This window comes from Spinacia oleracea, chromosome 4 (genome assembly GCF_020520425.1).
Source record: "Spinacia oleracea cultivar Varoflay chromosome 4, BTI_SOV_V1, whole genome shotgun sequence".
Taxonomy (NCBI): domain Eukaryota; kingdom Viridiplantae; phylum Streptophyta; class Magnoliopsida; order Caryophyllales; family Amaranthaceae; genus Spinacia; species Spinacia oleracea.
The window spans coordinates 171395402-171412482 of record NC_079490.1 but is presented as its reverse complement, the minus strand read 5'-3'; the positions used below and the strand labels follow the sequence as shown (position 1 = coordinate 171412482).

General features: G+C 36.9%; 1 protein-coding gene across 1 annotated transcript; it reads left to right on the top strand.

Moving 5' to 3' along the window:
- Positions 1-3263: 3263 nt before the first annotated feature.
- On the top strand, positions 3264-16230 carry LOC110787786 (N-terminal acetyltransferase A complex auxiliary subunit NAA15). The gene is made up of 26 exons (XM_021992432.2): positions 3264-3569; positions 4374-4452; positions 5502-5584; positions 5683-5832; positions 6187-6302; positions 6986-7091; positions 7868-7939; positions 8032-8147; positions 8466-8598; positions 8844-8921; positions 9002-9055; positions 9278-9348; positions 10150-10204; positions 10304-10399; positions 10569-10697; positions 10804-10886; positions 10970-11200; positions 11988-12120; positions 12200-12307; positions 12434-12565; positions 12724-12780; positions 12911-13008; positions 13091-13149; positions 13226-13337; positions 13784-13884; positions 15506-16230. The coding sequence occupies exons 1-26, from the start codon at positions 3519-3521 to the stop codon at positions 15688-15690; spliced, it is 2688 nt and encodes an 895-aa protein (XP_021848124.1). The 5' UTR covers positions 3264-3518; the 3' UTR covers positions 15691-16230.
- Positions 16231-17081: the final 851 nt, after the last annotated feature.

Genomic DNA, 17081 nt, shown 5'->3' with positions numbered 1-17081 from the left:
ACCAAAGCAGAGAGCTCCTACAAAGAAGAGGAAGGCATCATCTGATGGTGCAAGTACATCCAAGGCACCACCCAAGGGGAAAAGGTCAAAGCAAACATGAGGCAGTGTGAAATTTGGGGGGTAGAATGACTTTTTGATTTGGATTAACATAGAAAACAACAGCACATGTAAATGGTGCACATATTTTTTGTAAAGTAAGCTAAAACAGGAATGCTTCCCAAATGTGGGTTTTTTATGCATATGTAATTATGCAAAAACAAGTAGTTGTTCTTAGATTGTTTCACTTCATTATTACAAAAAGTAAGATTACAAACATCAATATTCCCATTTGAATTACAAGATTCACTACTTTCTGTTGTTGTTTAAGCTTCTTCTTCATTTGCTTCAATTCTTCTTGCATCTTACTTTTCCCCCGATTTTCAACACTTTCTCCTTCATCAATGTTTCCCCTGTTTTCTTGCTCAACTCTACCCTTACACCATCTAAGATTGTTGCATGGATCGCACTTGTAGTATAGCCTTTGTGGGTTGAGTGTCGTATCGGAGCTCCGGATTGCAAATTTCCTCCCACAATAACAAAATTGGTTAGGAACTCTAATATATGTGGACTCATTGTGTGTGGATGAAGATTTTGATTGAAAACTCATGACTAAAATGGGATGAAACTACAACAAACACTCAGACCAGCCTTATTTATAACAAAACAACAAGCAACGGCTACTTTTCAAATCCCAAAACTAGCCGTTGGACTTTAAATAGCTATTTTTCAGTCTTGGGTATTTGGAGAATTAAGTTTATATTTAGGGGTATTTGGTGAATTCAATTAAAATATAGGGGCATTTGGTGAATTATAAAGTAGGCTAACGGCGGACTAACGGCGCGTTAGTAGTAAGGGTAGTTTGGGTATTTTAGTGAGAGTGAGGGGCATTTGGTGAATTTCTGAAAGTCGAGGGGCATTTGGTGAATTTCGTGAAAACTCAGGGGTATTTCATGAGGATTTTTCAAACCAACACCGAGGTGCTTGTTTCAAACCATACAATGATTTTTTCATCCTGCAGACCATGTTAGCATTATTTTTATGAAAACCAGGGGGAATTTTCATATAAATTTCCTCTTCTAAATCTCCATGGAGAAAGGCATTGTGCACATCCATTTGATGTACCTCCCAGTTTTTCACCGCCGCAACTGCTAAAAAAGTTCTAACAGTTGACATTTTAGCTACTAGAGCAAATGTTTCATTATAATCTGTACCTTCTACTTGATGATTGCCTAAGCAGACTAATCGTGCCTTATTCCGGATTAGATTTCCATCTTCATCTCTTTTCTCCGTATACACCCACTTGCTCCCAAGTGCTTTCTTTCCCTGAGGTAATTTCTCTAGGACCCACGTTCCTTGTCCTTCAAGTGCATTAATTTCTGCTTTCATAGCCTCTCTCCATGCCTCATACTTCATTGCCTCTTTAAAAGTTTTGGTAGCCTTGCCCTCTGTAATTGCTGCAAGAAAGTGTTTGTGTTTTGCAGAAAAACGTTCATAATTAACAAAATATGTTATAGATAGGGAGTACCTGAGGTAGATGATGTCGAGGGTGAATTTGGTGATGGACATTTACTCTTCCTTATAGTGTGGGTTACGTATTCTCAAAATTTTGTATTAGGAATTTTGTGTCTTTTCCCCCTGCCTAGCTCATCCCCCTCAGTTATTCCTCCCTGTCCAGTAGCATTATGTCTGTCTTCATCAATTTGTGAATTAGGAAGTCCAACAACTCCCTGTTGCTGATTTGGTGCGTGCTGCACTGCTCCAGACTGCAGCGCCTCGCTAGACGCAGACTGCAGTGCCTCGCACGCCTCGGCATACCCAGGTTGCAGCGCCTCGCGCGCCTCGACACACCCAGACTGCAGCGCTCGCTGCGGGCTCGCAGCAGCACCTTAGTGGAGGGTTCTTGCAGTGCTGCTGGTTCAATTGCACGCTACAGTGCCTCCTGTGCATGATGCATCGCCTCGCCCATAGTTGCAGGTGCTGCACCGTGCTGTCCAGACCCTGATCTGCACCCATATGGCCTTGCTGCCATGTCTTCTTGACTGTTGTCCAGCAGTTCTAACCCATGCGTAGGGTCATAAATTACCCTACTATCTGCATTCCCAGTATAAGTAGTACCATTTCCCACATTCTCCTTGTATGGAAACACTACCTTAATTTATTCTTGAGTTGATAATCTCTTTTTACCATCTTGCCCCTCCATAAATTATTACTTTTTTCTTATTATAAAATTTTATATAGGTCACATAAGGCGGTCTTTGTGTAAAGTAATCCAATTTGTTATGCTGTTTTTTTCATAATTTGAAAGACCATCAAGTACGTTAGTGTAGTGATCTATATATGTATCCAGCTCATGTAACAAATACATATTTTTTTTTAATATGTAGTTAAATATATTGATGGCCAAAGTTGTGTATTGACAAACGTGTCCAGTTAAACTGTGAACATAGAGAGTATTATTATCCTTTTAATTTGTCAATAATCCCTATCGACCACATTACCAAGCATTATTTTAAATAAATAAAAAGTCAAATAGTAACAAAAAAGCCAAATTTAAACAACTGGTCAAAGCAATAAAATGAATTCAACAATTGATAAACAATTACATTGCTAAACAAGGCCCAAGTGCTTTCGTCCTGGCCTCCCAAGTCTCAACCACGATAATATATCTATACATTAGAAAATATTTTACACCCATTTTTAAACATCTTTTTCATCGTAGCATAGACAAAAGAGTACGTCATACAACAACCTAGATTATCATAGCAAACACTCGTTTATATATTCCCTCACTACTTAAAAGCGTTAGAGGTCTATGCCATTCATCTCAAAATTATCTCAAATTAATTTCATATTGACCTATGCTCTCACTATTTTTTTCTTTTTGACATAGAGGAAACACAAGGGCAAATGATATTTGTCACATACGAGATCCGATCTTAGACCTAGGTATCATCCGATCTCAAACTTTATTGTTTTACCTGCGCTGGTACAATTTTCTAGTTTCTGGTCTGATTCATCTTGTTATGATCGGGTCTGGTTTGGTCTTTTTTTCTAATCTGATATTGTCTAATTTTTTCTTATTTGGTCTTGATTTAAGAATAATTAATTAATACGATATATTCCGTAAATAATAAGAATAAGATGAAAAGAACATTTTTTTTTTTGCATCGGGTTCTTCAATGGAATACCTAATTTACCCCTAGAAACAAGAACATTTTAGTTGCTTTGGCTGTCCCCTACTTGTCTCTCCTCTCATAGTACCCTTCCTCCCCCTTCACTCTCCTCTTCCCTCCTTATTCTCACCTTCAGTAGGGTTGCAGCAGATAAACGCCACCTCTCTCTCTCTCTCTCTCTTTCTCTCTCCTCCGCAGCCATTGAAACTCCTCGAAACTCCACCAATCTCTGCCGCCGCCGCCGCCATTAAAACTCATTCAGCTTCCCCTTCTCCTGCTCCTTCACCTCCGACATCTCAGCCGACAATGGGCGCCTCGCTTCCTCCCAAGGAAGCCAATCTCTTTAAGCTCATCGTTGTATGTTCTCTCCCCCTTTTCCTCTCCAATTTACTCTTTAATTCAATTCTCCATTGATCGAGCTTCAATTAATTTTTTTGTCGATGTATTTGCTCGCCGAATTGCCCTCCCCTTAAACCCTAGATTAGAATTCGATTATTTGGAATATTTATTGCTCAAATTCTAGATTTTTTTGTTGGGTTAAACGTTTTGTGTTTGATTTTGAGCTTCCAGTTGTTATTTTCCTACATTGAATATTGGGTCTTTGTTTTGATTGGTTATATTTCACACATTTGACATACTTAGCTACTTATCAACGAAAGCAATGAGAATGCTGTTTTTTTTTTTAGGGAAAAGAGGATTGTAATATTCTGTTTCATCACAATGATTACTTGAGAAATTGGAAATAACCATGCTTTTATGTTGATAATCATCAGTGTTGAGCTTTATGATTTTTTTTTTTCTCCTTCAAAGGCTTTTCCTTGAGTAAGCAATGTTACAATTAAGGGTTTAGAGTATCATCGTATTGAATGTAATAGTACCAATAATTGTAATGTAGTCTGTCCCTTCGTGTCGTAGGCAGCCAGGTTGGGGGGCATTGGGTTTACTTAGGGTGATGGTCTCTACTTCTCATGTACTGTAAGCAGCTTAACTTGTGAGGCATTTCCCTTTGTATTTCCCCCCGGTTTACCGTAGGCAATCAACATGGTTTTGGCTTGAATTTCTAATTCTTTTATGCATTTTTGAACCTTCTAAAGGTTGTATTGTGATTGTGTATGGATTTTATAATTGTAGTTAATTTTCTGTTTGCTATTCTTTTTCCAGAAATCCTATGAAACAAAGCAATACAAGAAGGGATTGAAGGCAGCAGATGCCATTCTGAAAAAATTTCCAGAACATGGAGGTATGTGAAAAAATTAATGCTGAGTTTTTGATTCTGGTAACCATTAGTTTGGTGCTTTGATTTGGATGAACTAGTTGGCATTGCTCATAAGAAGCCCTATTGTTGAGAGGTTCTTCTATCACATATCCTGCTGCTGTATGTACTGCCAGCGCATCTTGTATTAATAATTTCTGGTTTAGACTGTTGAAACTTGAAAGTGCATGATTGTGTTCAGTTTGAGACACCAATATATAATCTTTCAGTAAACTAAGAAAATGTGAATCTTTTGTGAATTCCTGGGGATTGTATCTCAAATGCTGATTCATTTCTTATTCCGATCCTTTTTTTTTTCCAAAACTAAATCTCAGAAAGGGTAATACAAAAGGACGGTGCCACAATGAAACTTTAAAGTTTTTAAAGAAAACAGTTTGGGAAGCCAATAGTAGCCTTAGTTCATAAGAAGCTAACAAAGTCACTTTATCCTTAACAAAGTCTTCCTACTTACTCAAATTTTATTTCTTTTTGATTTTAAACTATTTACAACACCTTTTGATGAAGTCTTTTTGAGTTGCTGTTCCAGACACGGGAAGGGGACTTTATGATCTCCTAGCTATAGGTCATAGCATTCTGATCCCTCCCCCCCCCCCCCCCCCCTTTTCCCCTACTGCAAGGTAGCTTTTCTTTATGATATTGATCTCACGTATATTATTGCTTTCCTCCTTTGCTTTAAGTTCAGACCCTTTGCGGAGATAGTCATCTGGCTTAAGCAATTAGTAGTTTGGACAATTTGCTGCCAATACTTTTGAAATGTGGCTGTTTGTATGTGAATAGCCTATGATCATGTGTGGGAAGTTACTTTTTAGGTACTTAATTCATGAAGAGAGGGAGGTGTAGTCCACCATGATATGAGATATTCTTGATTTCTTATTATTTGTGTTTTATGATTTAGTGTCAAACCTGTTGATTATAGTTACGACTGTTCCAAGTTTCCTTAATAAATATTGAGATACTGTTTTTATTTTCATAAAAAATATCTTAAAATCTTTCTTCGAATGGTTTGCACTTTGCAGAGACCCTGTCCATGAAAGGGTTAACTTTGAATTGCATGGACCGTAAACCAGAAGCTTATGAACTTGTTAGGCTTGGATTAAAGGTTAGCATGCGGGATCTTAGTTTTTCTTAGTGACATGTTTATGACTTGGTCTTGTTTTCATATGGTAAGATCGTAATTAAATGCATTTCTTGGTGCAGAATGATCTCAAAAGTCATGTTTGTTGGCATGTATACGGCCTCCTATACCGCTCAGACAGGGAATACAGGGAGGCTATTAAATGTTACAGAAACGCCCTGAGGATTGATCCCGATAACATTGAAATTTTGCGGGATTTATCTCTCTTGCAGGTGATGTACTATTTATTTGTTTTCTTGGACTTGAGAATTCTGGATAATTACCACTCTCTTGGTAGCATTATTGGTCAATTTGTATTGGTTTTCTCTTTTGAGAGAATTGATCAGTTATTCAGCTTTTGTGTGTATTAGTTTTCCGACATTTACACTTCACAAGTATGTATCTGTAAACATGGAAGTGATTGAACTAAAGAACCCTTCAGTAGTATCTTTTTATGGACTTTTGAGTAATATCTGAACAGTTAAAAACAAAAAGAAAATCGTTAGTACTGTTGAGTACTTAAGTGTCTCTTTTCCTCTTCCTCTATTTACCAAATTTGAAGTCTTTCCTTGCTGATATTCTTGCAGGCTCAAATGCGTGACTTGGCTGGTTTTGTGGAAACAAGGCAGCGGCTTTTGAGCTTGAAACCCAATCATCGCATGAATTGGATCGGTTTTGCAGTTTCGCACCACCTCAACTTAAAGTATATATGTTTCCTCTTAAGTAGATTTTCCATCTGGTTAATATTAATGAAATTAATTAACTGAGGGACAGCAAGACTTTCCTAATGCTAAAATATTCTTTGGGGGGTTTCCCATGTCACAGGAGTAGCCACAAATCTTATATGTGGCCGATGTGGGGTTGTAGTTTACAGTGATGAATATTCAGATCATGGGGGGCTTACTATGTCTTGGACTAGTGGTTTGTTAGTTTTGATTTTTTTTTTGTATGGTCATGTAAGTTTGAAGTGTTTAGGTCTAGAATCAAGATTCCTTTTGTCTTTTCACTTTTTAGTCAATGCAGTTTTGTTCTCGTGGAACTTGTTGGAAAATTCTGGTAATTCCCCCCCCCCCCCCTTCATTGGAAAACTACCTATTTGTTGAGATTCTAATAGCCAGTTGAGAATAGTTACAGGATAGACAAATCTTTTTGGCCAATTGGTCCAATTATTTAGAGAGTTTTGTATACGATGGTATCTGCTTTGTCTTCGTGGTTTTCCCGACTTGGTCCTTATTGAATCGTTCCCTTGTCTTTGCTTTCTAGACTGTTTGTGATTTGTAAACAAATTATTCCAATGTACTTGCTAAGTCTGGTATTGAGATTTGTTGGAAGTTCTTGGAACTGCAATGTCTTGTCTAATTCTTACTATTCAATTTTGGACTGTAGTGCATCAAAAGCAATTGATATTCTCGAGGCTTATGAAGGAACGCTGGAGGATGATTATCCACCAGATAATGAGCGAGGTGAACACAGCGAAATGCTGCTGTATAAGGTACTATAATTGCATAACCAAGACATGCTTGGCATCTAAAAGTATAGATTGCACTTTTTGTTCTGTGCGTGCGCGTGTGTGTGTGGGGGGGGGGTCAACTCTGTTTTTATTAACAAAGGTATCTAAGTAAGAAGACATGCCTGGGTTTCAATGGTATTATCCTTTCGGGGTGGGAAATTTGATTTTATATTGTTAGATTGTCTCTCATTTTCGTACCCTTCAGCATCTTAAAGTTCACAGTGCTACCTATTTTTGGGGTGGTGCCACCGTGGTGGTGGTGGGGCGGGGTTTTAGTTGTAAGTCTCAAGGATTAAGCTTTTATACCTTCGTTGAGCTTTATTCATCCCCAGAATATATATTATTATTGTGCTGATGTTCTTATGTGCGGCAATGGCCGTTTTGAAGATTTTGGTCATATTAGATTGTAGAAACTCATTGTCCTTTGCATTTAAAGTGAACTGAGGTTTTAATAATGGCCAAAAATCAACTGTATTTCAGGTTCACTTGATTTTTTCCCCATAAATGCCTTATCTTGATTTGTACAGGGAAGATGTGTTATACAAAAAATAAAACTCTTTGATATTTCTCCATCTTTTGACTTTAATTACTGAATTTAGTTCTAGGTGGAAAAAAAACATCTTCACTTCAGTTTTTGTTGGCATTATTAAGTGACAGACTCTACTCGCCAGTTTGCTCTTGTGTTATCTGCCTTTAGTTCTCTGTTATTGTCTTTTTCAAGCCATGGCATTCATCAAATATATGATTTTATTCTTCAGGTGTCTCTATTGGAGGACTGTGGATCCTTGGAGAGAGCACATGAGGAACTACAGCGGAAGGAAATCAAAATCGTGAGAAGAATAAATAATATGACTAATGCCCTGTTGTAGTTTTTATTTATTTAGCCTGTAATCTTGATTGTTCGTCGTTGGTTTGGATATAGGTTGATAGATTATCTTACAAAGAGCAGGAGGTTTCCCTTCTGGTGAAACTTAATCGTTTGGAAGAAGCTGCAAAACTATACAGGATGCTGCTTTCAATGAATCCTGACAATTATAAGTACTTGCTATTTCACTTTTCTTGTTTGCTAAATGAAACATTCTGCTTGTTTTGGTGGACATGCAAACTTGTTTAGGATTTGCTTTAAGGATTTCTGGGTGATCAGCCATCTTAAGGTTTTATAATTGTGAAGAAAATGCCCCCTCAACTGTGCAAAGTAAAATTTTAAGCATTTTCTGCCAAGCCCCAGAACCTTAAATGTTGTTTGATTGCATATCTATAATTTTGTCACCTCCTATGGAGATGGCTGCGACGGTGGGTTGAGGCTAATGCATCTCTCTCTCTTGTATGTTAAATATTGTGTTTGTCTTGATGTAGATACTATGAAGGTTTGCAAAAATGTCTTGGACTGTATTCAGAAAAAGGACAGTATTCTGTTAACGAGATAGAGCAACTTGATGCGTTATATAAATCACTGCAGCAAGAATATAAATGGTCATCTGCAGCTAAGGTTAGAAATGAATTATTAATATTCCCTTCAGCTATTTAGAAATATGTATTGTTGTTGAGTTATATTCTCAATTGCATTATTCTAGTTGCCTCACATTAGTTGTTTTCTTATCTTTTTCGTGTTTATTGGATGGATCCTCATTTGTTACTGGTTCTCTTCTCCTTGAGTGTAGCTTGTTCCCCCGGGCCTCCCTTTCTCGCCGTTGTTAACTCCTTTTCGTGTTTCACCTGTTTTTCCTATACTAGCGAATTCCACTTGATTTTCTCCAAGGGGAGAAATTTCGAGAAGCTGCAGACAATTATATCCGGCCGCTGTTAACCAAGGTATTGTGAATCTTGTTACTATATTTACCTGGTTGTTGGTTTCATCAAATTATTTCATGCTTGTTATCCGGTGCTTGCAGGGGGTTCCTTCTTTGTTTTCAGATCTGTCTCCACTGTACGATCAACCTGGAAAGGTCAGTGTGCGTTTTTAGTTGTGTGGAATAAAGCAGTAGCAAAATTGGTCGACATTGGTGCATTATTTTCTTTTGATCTGTTTTACTTCTACCATTTTCTTTTCTTTGAAGGGTTTACCTTTTCTTTTGCTACAGGGAGGAAGGGGATCTCAGGGATGTGGGATAGTTTGGTTCTAATGCTTAAATCTTAAATTCTTACCCTGCCTTCTTTCTCTTCAACAGGCAGACATTCTTGAAAAGTTGATATTAGATTTGGAGGATTCGATCAGCAAAACTGGAGGCTATCCTGGGAAGTAAGTTGACTTAATATGCCTCTTGTTATAGAATAAGGTGTTTCTGATAGGCTCTTATAGTAGGTGCAATCTTGGATAACTGATTGGTTTTTAATGTGTCCTATTCATGAATGTGATGTGTTATACGTTTATTTATTCTGTAAATAGCCTTTCTATACATATTCTTTGAATCGTTGTATGATTGTCACACAAAAGTCTCTAGGAATCTGTTAGGGAAACAGGAGATGCATTACCGGATCTTGGTGTACATCTATTGGATATACGTGCTTATGCTGATTGTGCTCTCATTGGCTTTAAAACCAGGGTCCCCTTCTGGATGTTGCTGTCTCAACAATAATGCCCTTGGCTAGATATAGTGTCTCCTGATTTTGTAGAGTTTTGGGTAGGCAGAACTCAGAATCCCGTGGTTATGTTCGCGGTCTTGTGGAACCAATCTAATATTTTGCCCGTTTCTAATGCTTCAAAGAGGCTTACCAGATTAATATTTTGCCAGTTTTTAAGGCAGTTACATCCTTCTAATTGTTGACACAACCCCTCTTTTATTCCTTCTAGTTTTCATTATTCGAGAGGGCAGAGGGGTAATAATGGACAAAAGGGGGTAAAAAAATGACTTACTGATGTTCTGATAGTCGAAAAATAATGAGATTTATTTATTTATTTTGGTGTACTCTGTTTTCCACCCTTTGAAAGCATAGTATTGTGTAAGTTTCGTGGTTGTACATGTTTATTTCTGTTTTTATTTTGTACTTAAATTTCTTGTTTTTTACTGCTTGACACCCGGTCCTTTGTCGGCTTTTACAGAACTGAAAAAGAGCCTCCTTGTACCTTTATGTGGACTCTGTTCTTGGTGGCGCAGGTCTGGATTTTTGAAATATGATTATATTTAATACAGGCTGTTATCCCTTTTACTCTTTCTGAAAGTCCTTTTGTTCCTTTTTACCCATTGCTTTTGCAGCATTATGATAGACGTAGTCAATTCAGCACCGCTCTTGAAAAAATCGATGAAGCTATAAATCACACTCCTACAGTGATTGACCTGTACTCTGCCAAGGTTCGTTCGTATATCCGGCAGTCTTTTCAGGATTTCTTGAGCTTGTCTTTTGTTAGCTTGTTCTTTAAATTATCACGTTGTCGTCATGTGATCAATGACTTGTGTTTGTAAAATTGAATATTGTAATATATATGCTACCATGCTTATACTGTTTGCCATGTTACCTCAGAGCCGAATATTGAAGCATGCTGGTGACTTGAAGGCTGCTGCTGCTTTGGCAGATGAAGCCCGATGCATGGATCTTGCTGATCGCTACATAAATAGTGAATGTGTCAAGCGTATGTTGCAAGCTGATCAGGTCTGCCCTTTTCTTCTTTTTATGTTTTGCTGCTGTTGTGAACTTGTTTGACTTTTCTATATTGGTTCCATTTCTTTAACTTTCCTTCTATTTGGCATATATGCAGGTCACTTTAGCTGAGAAAACAGCTGTCTTGTTTACAAAAGATGGTGATCAGCACAATAATCTGTATGACATGCAGTGCATGTGGTACGTATTTGATTTTCTATAAGTAATTTTGGATGCAACATATATTTGAAAAATATTTAGTTGTGGGTTGGATTGTGTGGAAGGTATGAGCTTGCATCTGGCGAGAGCTACTTCAGACAAGGTGATCTTGGACGTTCATTAAAGAAATTTTTAGCCGTCGAGAAGCATTATGCTGATATAACAGAGGATCAATTTGATTTCCACTCATATTGTCTAAGAAAAATGACTTTGAGAACGTATGTGGAAATGCTGAAGTTCCAGGACCGTTTGCATTCACAATCATATTTTCAAAAAGCTGCAGCTGGGGCAATCAGGTGAATCGTCACCCCCCTACCCCCCTCCTTTAGATGCCATGGTGAAGTTCCTTGCAGTGTCGTGTACTTCATTCAGTTGCTAATTAATATAGTTCAACCCTCTTCATTGCAGAAGCTTTTAGTTCGTTTTAACTGTCACTTTACATTTCTAAAGATCTCTAATTTCTGTCATCTACTCCCTCCATCCTTTAAATATTGCCCCATTGCATTTTTTAATCTAATAGTATAGTCATGTAGGCTCTTGTTAGATTCTTTTCGATGTATTTTTCAGAATATCAACTTTTATAATTTTTACGCGTATAAAATTGGAGATATTTACTTTTTTAGTTGTAAGACCCCTAATGCCTTCGTATGCTTGAGCTTTTTTATACACTGGGTTTTAGACATTGTCATGGTATTCCAGTTACAAACTTGCATTTAATTCTCGAGTCTCACCACCATTTATCACCCCCTTTCTCAGTACTTTGTGGCTTTATAGTCTTCTTAGCAGAAACGCCAGATGCCTTGTCACTGCTACTGAATATACAAGTTATTTTCTAAGGCGGCCAGCACAATTAGATGTTCGTCTGATGTTCAACTTTTTAGTGCAGCTGTGTTTCCGGAGTTCATTCTTTTTCTTTGGCATATTATTCTTTGTTAATACATCAAAATTCAAAATGTAGCTTAGCTTAGTTACAAGTTTTAGTTCTACAAGTTTATGCATAATTTATATCTGTAAAGGTAAATGTTTTCAATCGTTCTTTTTTCCTGGTTTTTCTTAGGTTTGATTGTTTATTTGTTGTTGCAGATGCTACATTAAGTTGTTTGATGCCCCTTCCAAGTCTGCAACTGAAGAAGATGAGGAAATGTCCAAGTTGCTTCCTTCTCAGAAAAAGAAATTGAGGCAAAAGCAGAGGAAGGCAGAAGCCCGAGCTAAGAAAGTATGTCTCTTGTTTTTAAACGATGTTTGTTGATATTCCTTGTTCATTAAATGGCAAACTAATTCCTGTGTACTTTCAGGAGGCAGAAAGTAAGAGCGAGGAAACAACCACAAGCAATGTCTCAAAATCTGGTAAAAAACAAGTCAAAGCAGTGGATCCCGATCCAAATGGAGAGAAACTGTTGCAGGTTCTTTTTCTACTTTATTATTTATTTATTATCTAAAAGTTTGTAAATCCTCTTTCACATTCAGTTATTTATGTGGTTTTGAAACCATATCTACATACAGTTGCGTGAACCAAGTTTTTTGTGTAGGTTGAGGACCCAATGATGGAAGCTACAAAGTATCTGAAGCTGTTGCAGAAAAATTCAGCAGATACTTTGGAAACACACTTGCTGTCATTTGAAGTAAATATGAGAAAGCCGAAGATTTTACTTGCTTTTCAGGTAATTTGTCTGCCTAATGGGCGTCAACTTTAATATGGAACTCTAATTGGTATTATCATACTTTCAGGATGGATTGTTACTATCATTATATTACTATACGTTGGCATTATAAAACGCTGTTTCTTTTGTTCTTTGGTTGATACTTGTTTTGCTTGTAGGCTGTGAAGAATTTATTGAGGTTGGACGCAGAAAACCCAGATTCACATCGCTGTTTGGTACGCTCTCCTCTCTTTCTGTTGAGTCTTTGGCTGGTTCTTATTTCCATAATTTTGGTTTGCATCAATTGGTGTCCTTTTACTTCAGTTTATCAGATAGGCAAGTGCTGAATCTTTTGCTTAATTACAGATAAGATTTTTCAGCAAGGTGAGCTCTATGCCTGCTCCTGTCTCTGATGCTGAGCGACTTGTCTGTAACGTGTTGGAAGCAGAGCGTCCATCTATAAGGTTATCTAGTTGTTCTGATTATTATGAATAAATTTTTCGATTCATCCAGATTTATTCTAATTGTATCTTCCTTTCTATACAGTCAAGTGCATGAAAAATCTCTGATGGATGCAAACATGTCGTTCTTGAAGAAGCATGAAGGTACTATCTTGAAATGTTTTGGTCTTGTTCTCGGTTCCTTGTTTTGGCAGTTTGTGCTGACTTTTTTTCCCTGCAGCTTCCTTGATGCACAGAACAGCAGTCGCAGAAATGCTTCATCTTTTGGAACCAAATAAGAAGTCTGAGGCTGTTAAGTTGATTGAAGAATCATCAAACGACATGATTTCGACGTAATATGATCTCATCTCCTGTTCTCATCTCTGTCTGATATTACTATCTCCGTCCTACTTTACTTGCCCCATTTTCCTTTGTGAGATGTCCAGAATTACTTACCTCATTTCCTGTTTGATAATTTTTCCCCTCTACTTTTTCTTTTGAGTTGGGTCCCAACATCCACCCACTCATTTTCTTCTCTCTGCCTTTTCATTTTCCTAAAATACCCGGGAAAAGTCTATAGGGCAAGTAAAAAGGGATGGAGGGAGTATAATTTTTAATTCAAAATTTTATTTTATATAATGACATCCCTATGTGGTGCTCTCTATACTTGCATAATGTTCTTGTTTTATATAGATAGTTTGGCAGATTGCAGTGATATATTTATAGCAAAAATAATTTGAAACAAGTGTACCATCTTTGATTTTTTATGTTGGGTGTTAAATCATAAATATTTTTTCAGAAATGGAGCTCTTGGCCGTATCGGGCAGTGGAAGCTTAAAGACTGTATTGCAGTTCACAAACTCTTGGAAAATGTTTTGCATGATAATGATGCAGCATCAAGTAAGTAGTTTATGGCCTTTCCAGTATAATTTCTTGTGTTGACGGTTCTACATCACACTTGCTAGAAAATTGGTTGTGTTGGCAAATTTGTTATCACAAATTCTTATTTACAATGGGTGTACAATAAATATTGTGAAGTAAAAGTTGACTTAAAATGCTTTAAAGTTACATTTATATATGTAAAAGTTATCTATTTTTTAATGATAAATTTTTTCATTTGAATAAAAAATTATTTCTTCAAAATCACTAATAATGTATAAATTAATCATTTAACCTTTAAAATGTTTATCTATCAACTTTTTAATTTTATAATATAAAAGTTACAGAAAAATAGGTTAAAGTTACGAAAAACTGCATAAAAGTTATCTTGGTGTACAATAAATTTATTGTACACCTTGTGCGCGCAAGACCTTTTGATTTTTTATAAGAAGTTTTGTTTAGATTCCAAGAGTCATTTTATAAGCAAATTTTTTGTCTATAGGAACATGCTTAACTTGTCGTTTTAGTAGTTGGTACCACGATGCAGTTTTCACAAATTTATAGGCTAGGTTCTATTGTACGATAACTGTATGCTCTTTAAGTCTGTAACGTCTAATTTGGTAGGAAGTTTAACTTTAGTGAGTTCTAGTTGAGAGTCAACTTTCCCACGAAAAAGTTAAAAGAAAGAAATTTATTCACCTAAAGTTTGTAAAGTCTATGTCAAACAAAGGTTGGTACTTGTATATCCTTCTGATTTACTTGGCCAACTGCCCCCCCCCCCCCCCCCCCCCCCTTTTCTTCTGGGACTTGTAAATAGTCATTTTAAATGAAACTCGAAAGATGAATATGTGACACAGCAAGGGATATTAAAGCTCAGGTAGGTTCTGGTCTGCGCGGGTTGTGTCATATATGTGTTGTCAATTAGCTTTTTATGAAAAATTACCAACATTTGTCACATTGATTTTTTGGTTGAGAGTTCATGTCGGTTTGGGTCACGGGTACAGTTTTGGTTTGTACTTGGTAATTCTGATATGGATAATCAGCTAGAAGCCAGTTTTTCCATGTCGGTTTGGGTCACGGGTACAGTTTTGGTTTGTACTTGGTAATTCTGATATGGATAATCAGCTAGAAGCCAATTTTTCCTGGTCTACATATCCATATATATATATTTGACCTACCTGACTGTGAGTTGATCAATTTTGTCTTTTATTGGGTAAGACTTGGATGTGACTGATTGTTTTTTGTTGGGTAGATAAACTTAGGGGTTGTTTGGTTGACAACTAAAAATGGGGGAAGTGGAAATTTATAAATAAGGTAGTTGTTTGGTTGACATAAAAAAAAAATGGAGGAAGTTAGAATCCACGGGAAGTTGCAAAACATGGGAAGTAGATTACCTAGCCCCCCTTGGTCAATCAAAATCATGGGAATTTCTAATTCTCATGTTGTTAACCAAACAACTTAAGGAGATTCCCATGAATTTAACAAGGGAAGTAATTTCCTTTGAACTACAACTTTCTATAGGAATTAAATTCCCATGTCAAGTTGTCAACCAAACAAGCCTGACTGACCTAAATGTGACTGATCGTTATGTTTCCTTTGTTCGATTTTATTGATCTTCAACATGCTATTTAAACTTGTGCAGGATGGAAGACCCGATGTGCCGAATATTTTCCTCATTCTGTGTATTTAGAAGGCAGCCAAAGCTCTGCTGTCTCGAATGCCTATCTTAACACCTCTTGCGAAAATTCTGAAAACGGGTCCGCAAATCACACTGGCTCCGTTTCAATAAATGGGAATTTGGAAACATTCAAGGACTTGAAGATTTAAACGTGCCTGATAACATCCGTCCGTAGACTGATCTACAAGAGTATATGACATGCCCGTTTAAACATGAACTCGGGAAATTAGGGTTGTGTTTCCCGGATGATATGCATGTCATACTCGAGTTATTCAACCTTCAGAAGAAGGCCCGGGTTCTTTTGTGCAAGTTTAGCACCACACGATATCTATATATGCCTTGCAAAATGTGTATAATTAGGGTCCTTTATTTATAACTAGGATATTTTTTTGATTTTTTGCCCTCTGAAATGTGATTTCAGTGAGATAGATCCTTGCTTTTTAGCTTATATGATGATGATTGCATAATACTCCACATTTGGAGTTTTGATTAAGGAACTCGGGAAGGGTTACGAAAGTTTTTGAATTACAGGCTTCTCTTTTGTGATCATCGAAGTATGGACGGAGGCGATCTGCTCGAAAAATTGTTGTATGGCTTTTCAGATATTTTTCTAAATTATTGTATTGTATAAACGCCCTTCCATGTGAAAATTTTGGTTAATTCTATAATTTAAGTAGAATTCTTATTTAGGGTATGTTCTTTATTCACTTTTTTTTAATTGTTAGCTACTCCCTCTGTTTGATTATAAACTTTATTTCCAAAACAAGTTAGTGATAGTTTGAGTTGTGTCTTGTTTTCGTATTAGTTGGTGTTGTTTTGTTTACTTTAAGGATAGTTTGTGTAATTAAGGTCAAAAATTTCCGTTCAAATGATATAAAACATGAAAAAGTAACATCAAAATCCTACATTATGTACCATTTATTTACATTACTATATAATAAGTGTGAAACTTGGAAAACTATCTATCTATTTGTTTACTTTAAGGATGGAAATGGGTCCAACAAGGGGTAGTACATGAATATTCACCTGTTGTCCATCGACTACGCCTTTCGGCCTGATCTTAGGCCCTGACTCACCCTCTGTGGACGAACCTTGCGGAGGAACCCTTAGGTTTTCGGGGCATTGGATTCTCACCAATGTTTGCGTTACTCAAGCCGACATTCTCGCTTCCGCTTCGTCCAACGCGGCTCACGCACGCGTTTCTCACTAACACGGAACGCTCCCCTACCGATGTTTTTTTACATCCCGGATTCAGATCAGTTGGAGAACTACCCGCATTCACTCGGTCCATCCGTCAGCCGGACACCAGATTTGCCTATCACCTATATTTCGTTTATCCATTCCGCGAGTGAACCAGGTGGATTAGGTAAAAATATTAACCCCATTAAAAAATTAACACCTTATAATATGCATAAATAATTAACCAAGAAACAAGCTTATTCACTACCTACATTAACGTTCGACACATGCAATTATTTCTCATCACGCACAACTTATAAAAAAAATTCAACAAATGCTAACTTTTTAAAAAATAACGGTT

Excerpts from the sequence above, each read along its gene's own strand:
- LOC110787786 (XM_021992432.2), top strand. The coding sequence starts at position 3,519 with ATGGGCGCCTCGCTTCCTCCCAAGGAAGCCAATCTCTTTAAGCTCATC. Across the intron at positions 5,585-5,682 it reads TTGTTAGGCTTGGATTAAAG|AATGATCTCAAAAGTCATGT; the intron begins GTTAGCATGCGG and ends TTCTTGGTGCAG. Across the intron at positions 10,400-10,568 it reads TTGACCTGTACTCTGCCAAG|AGCCGAATATTGAAGCATGC; the intron begins GTTCGTTCGTAT and ends ATGTTACCTCAG.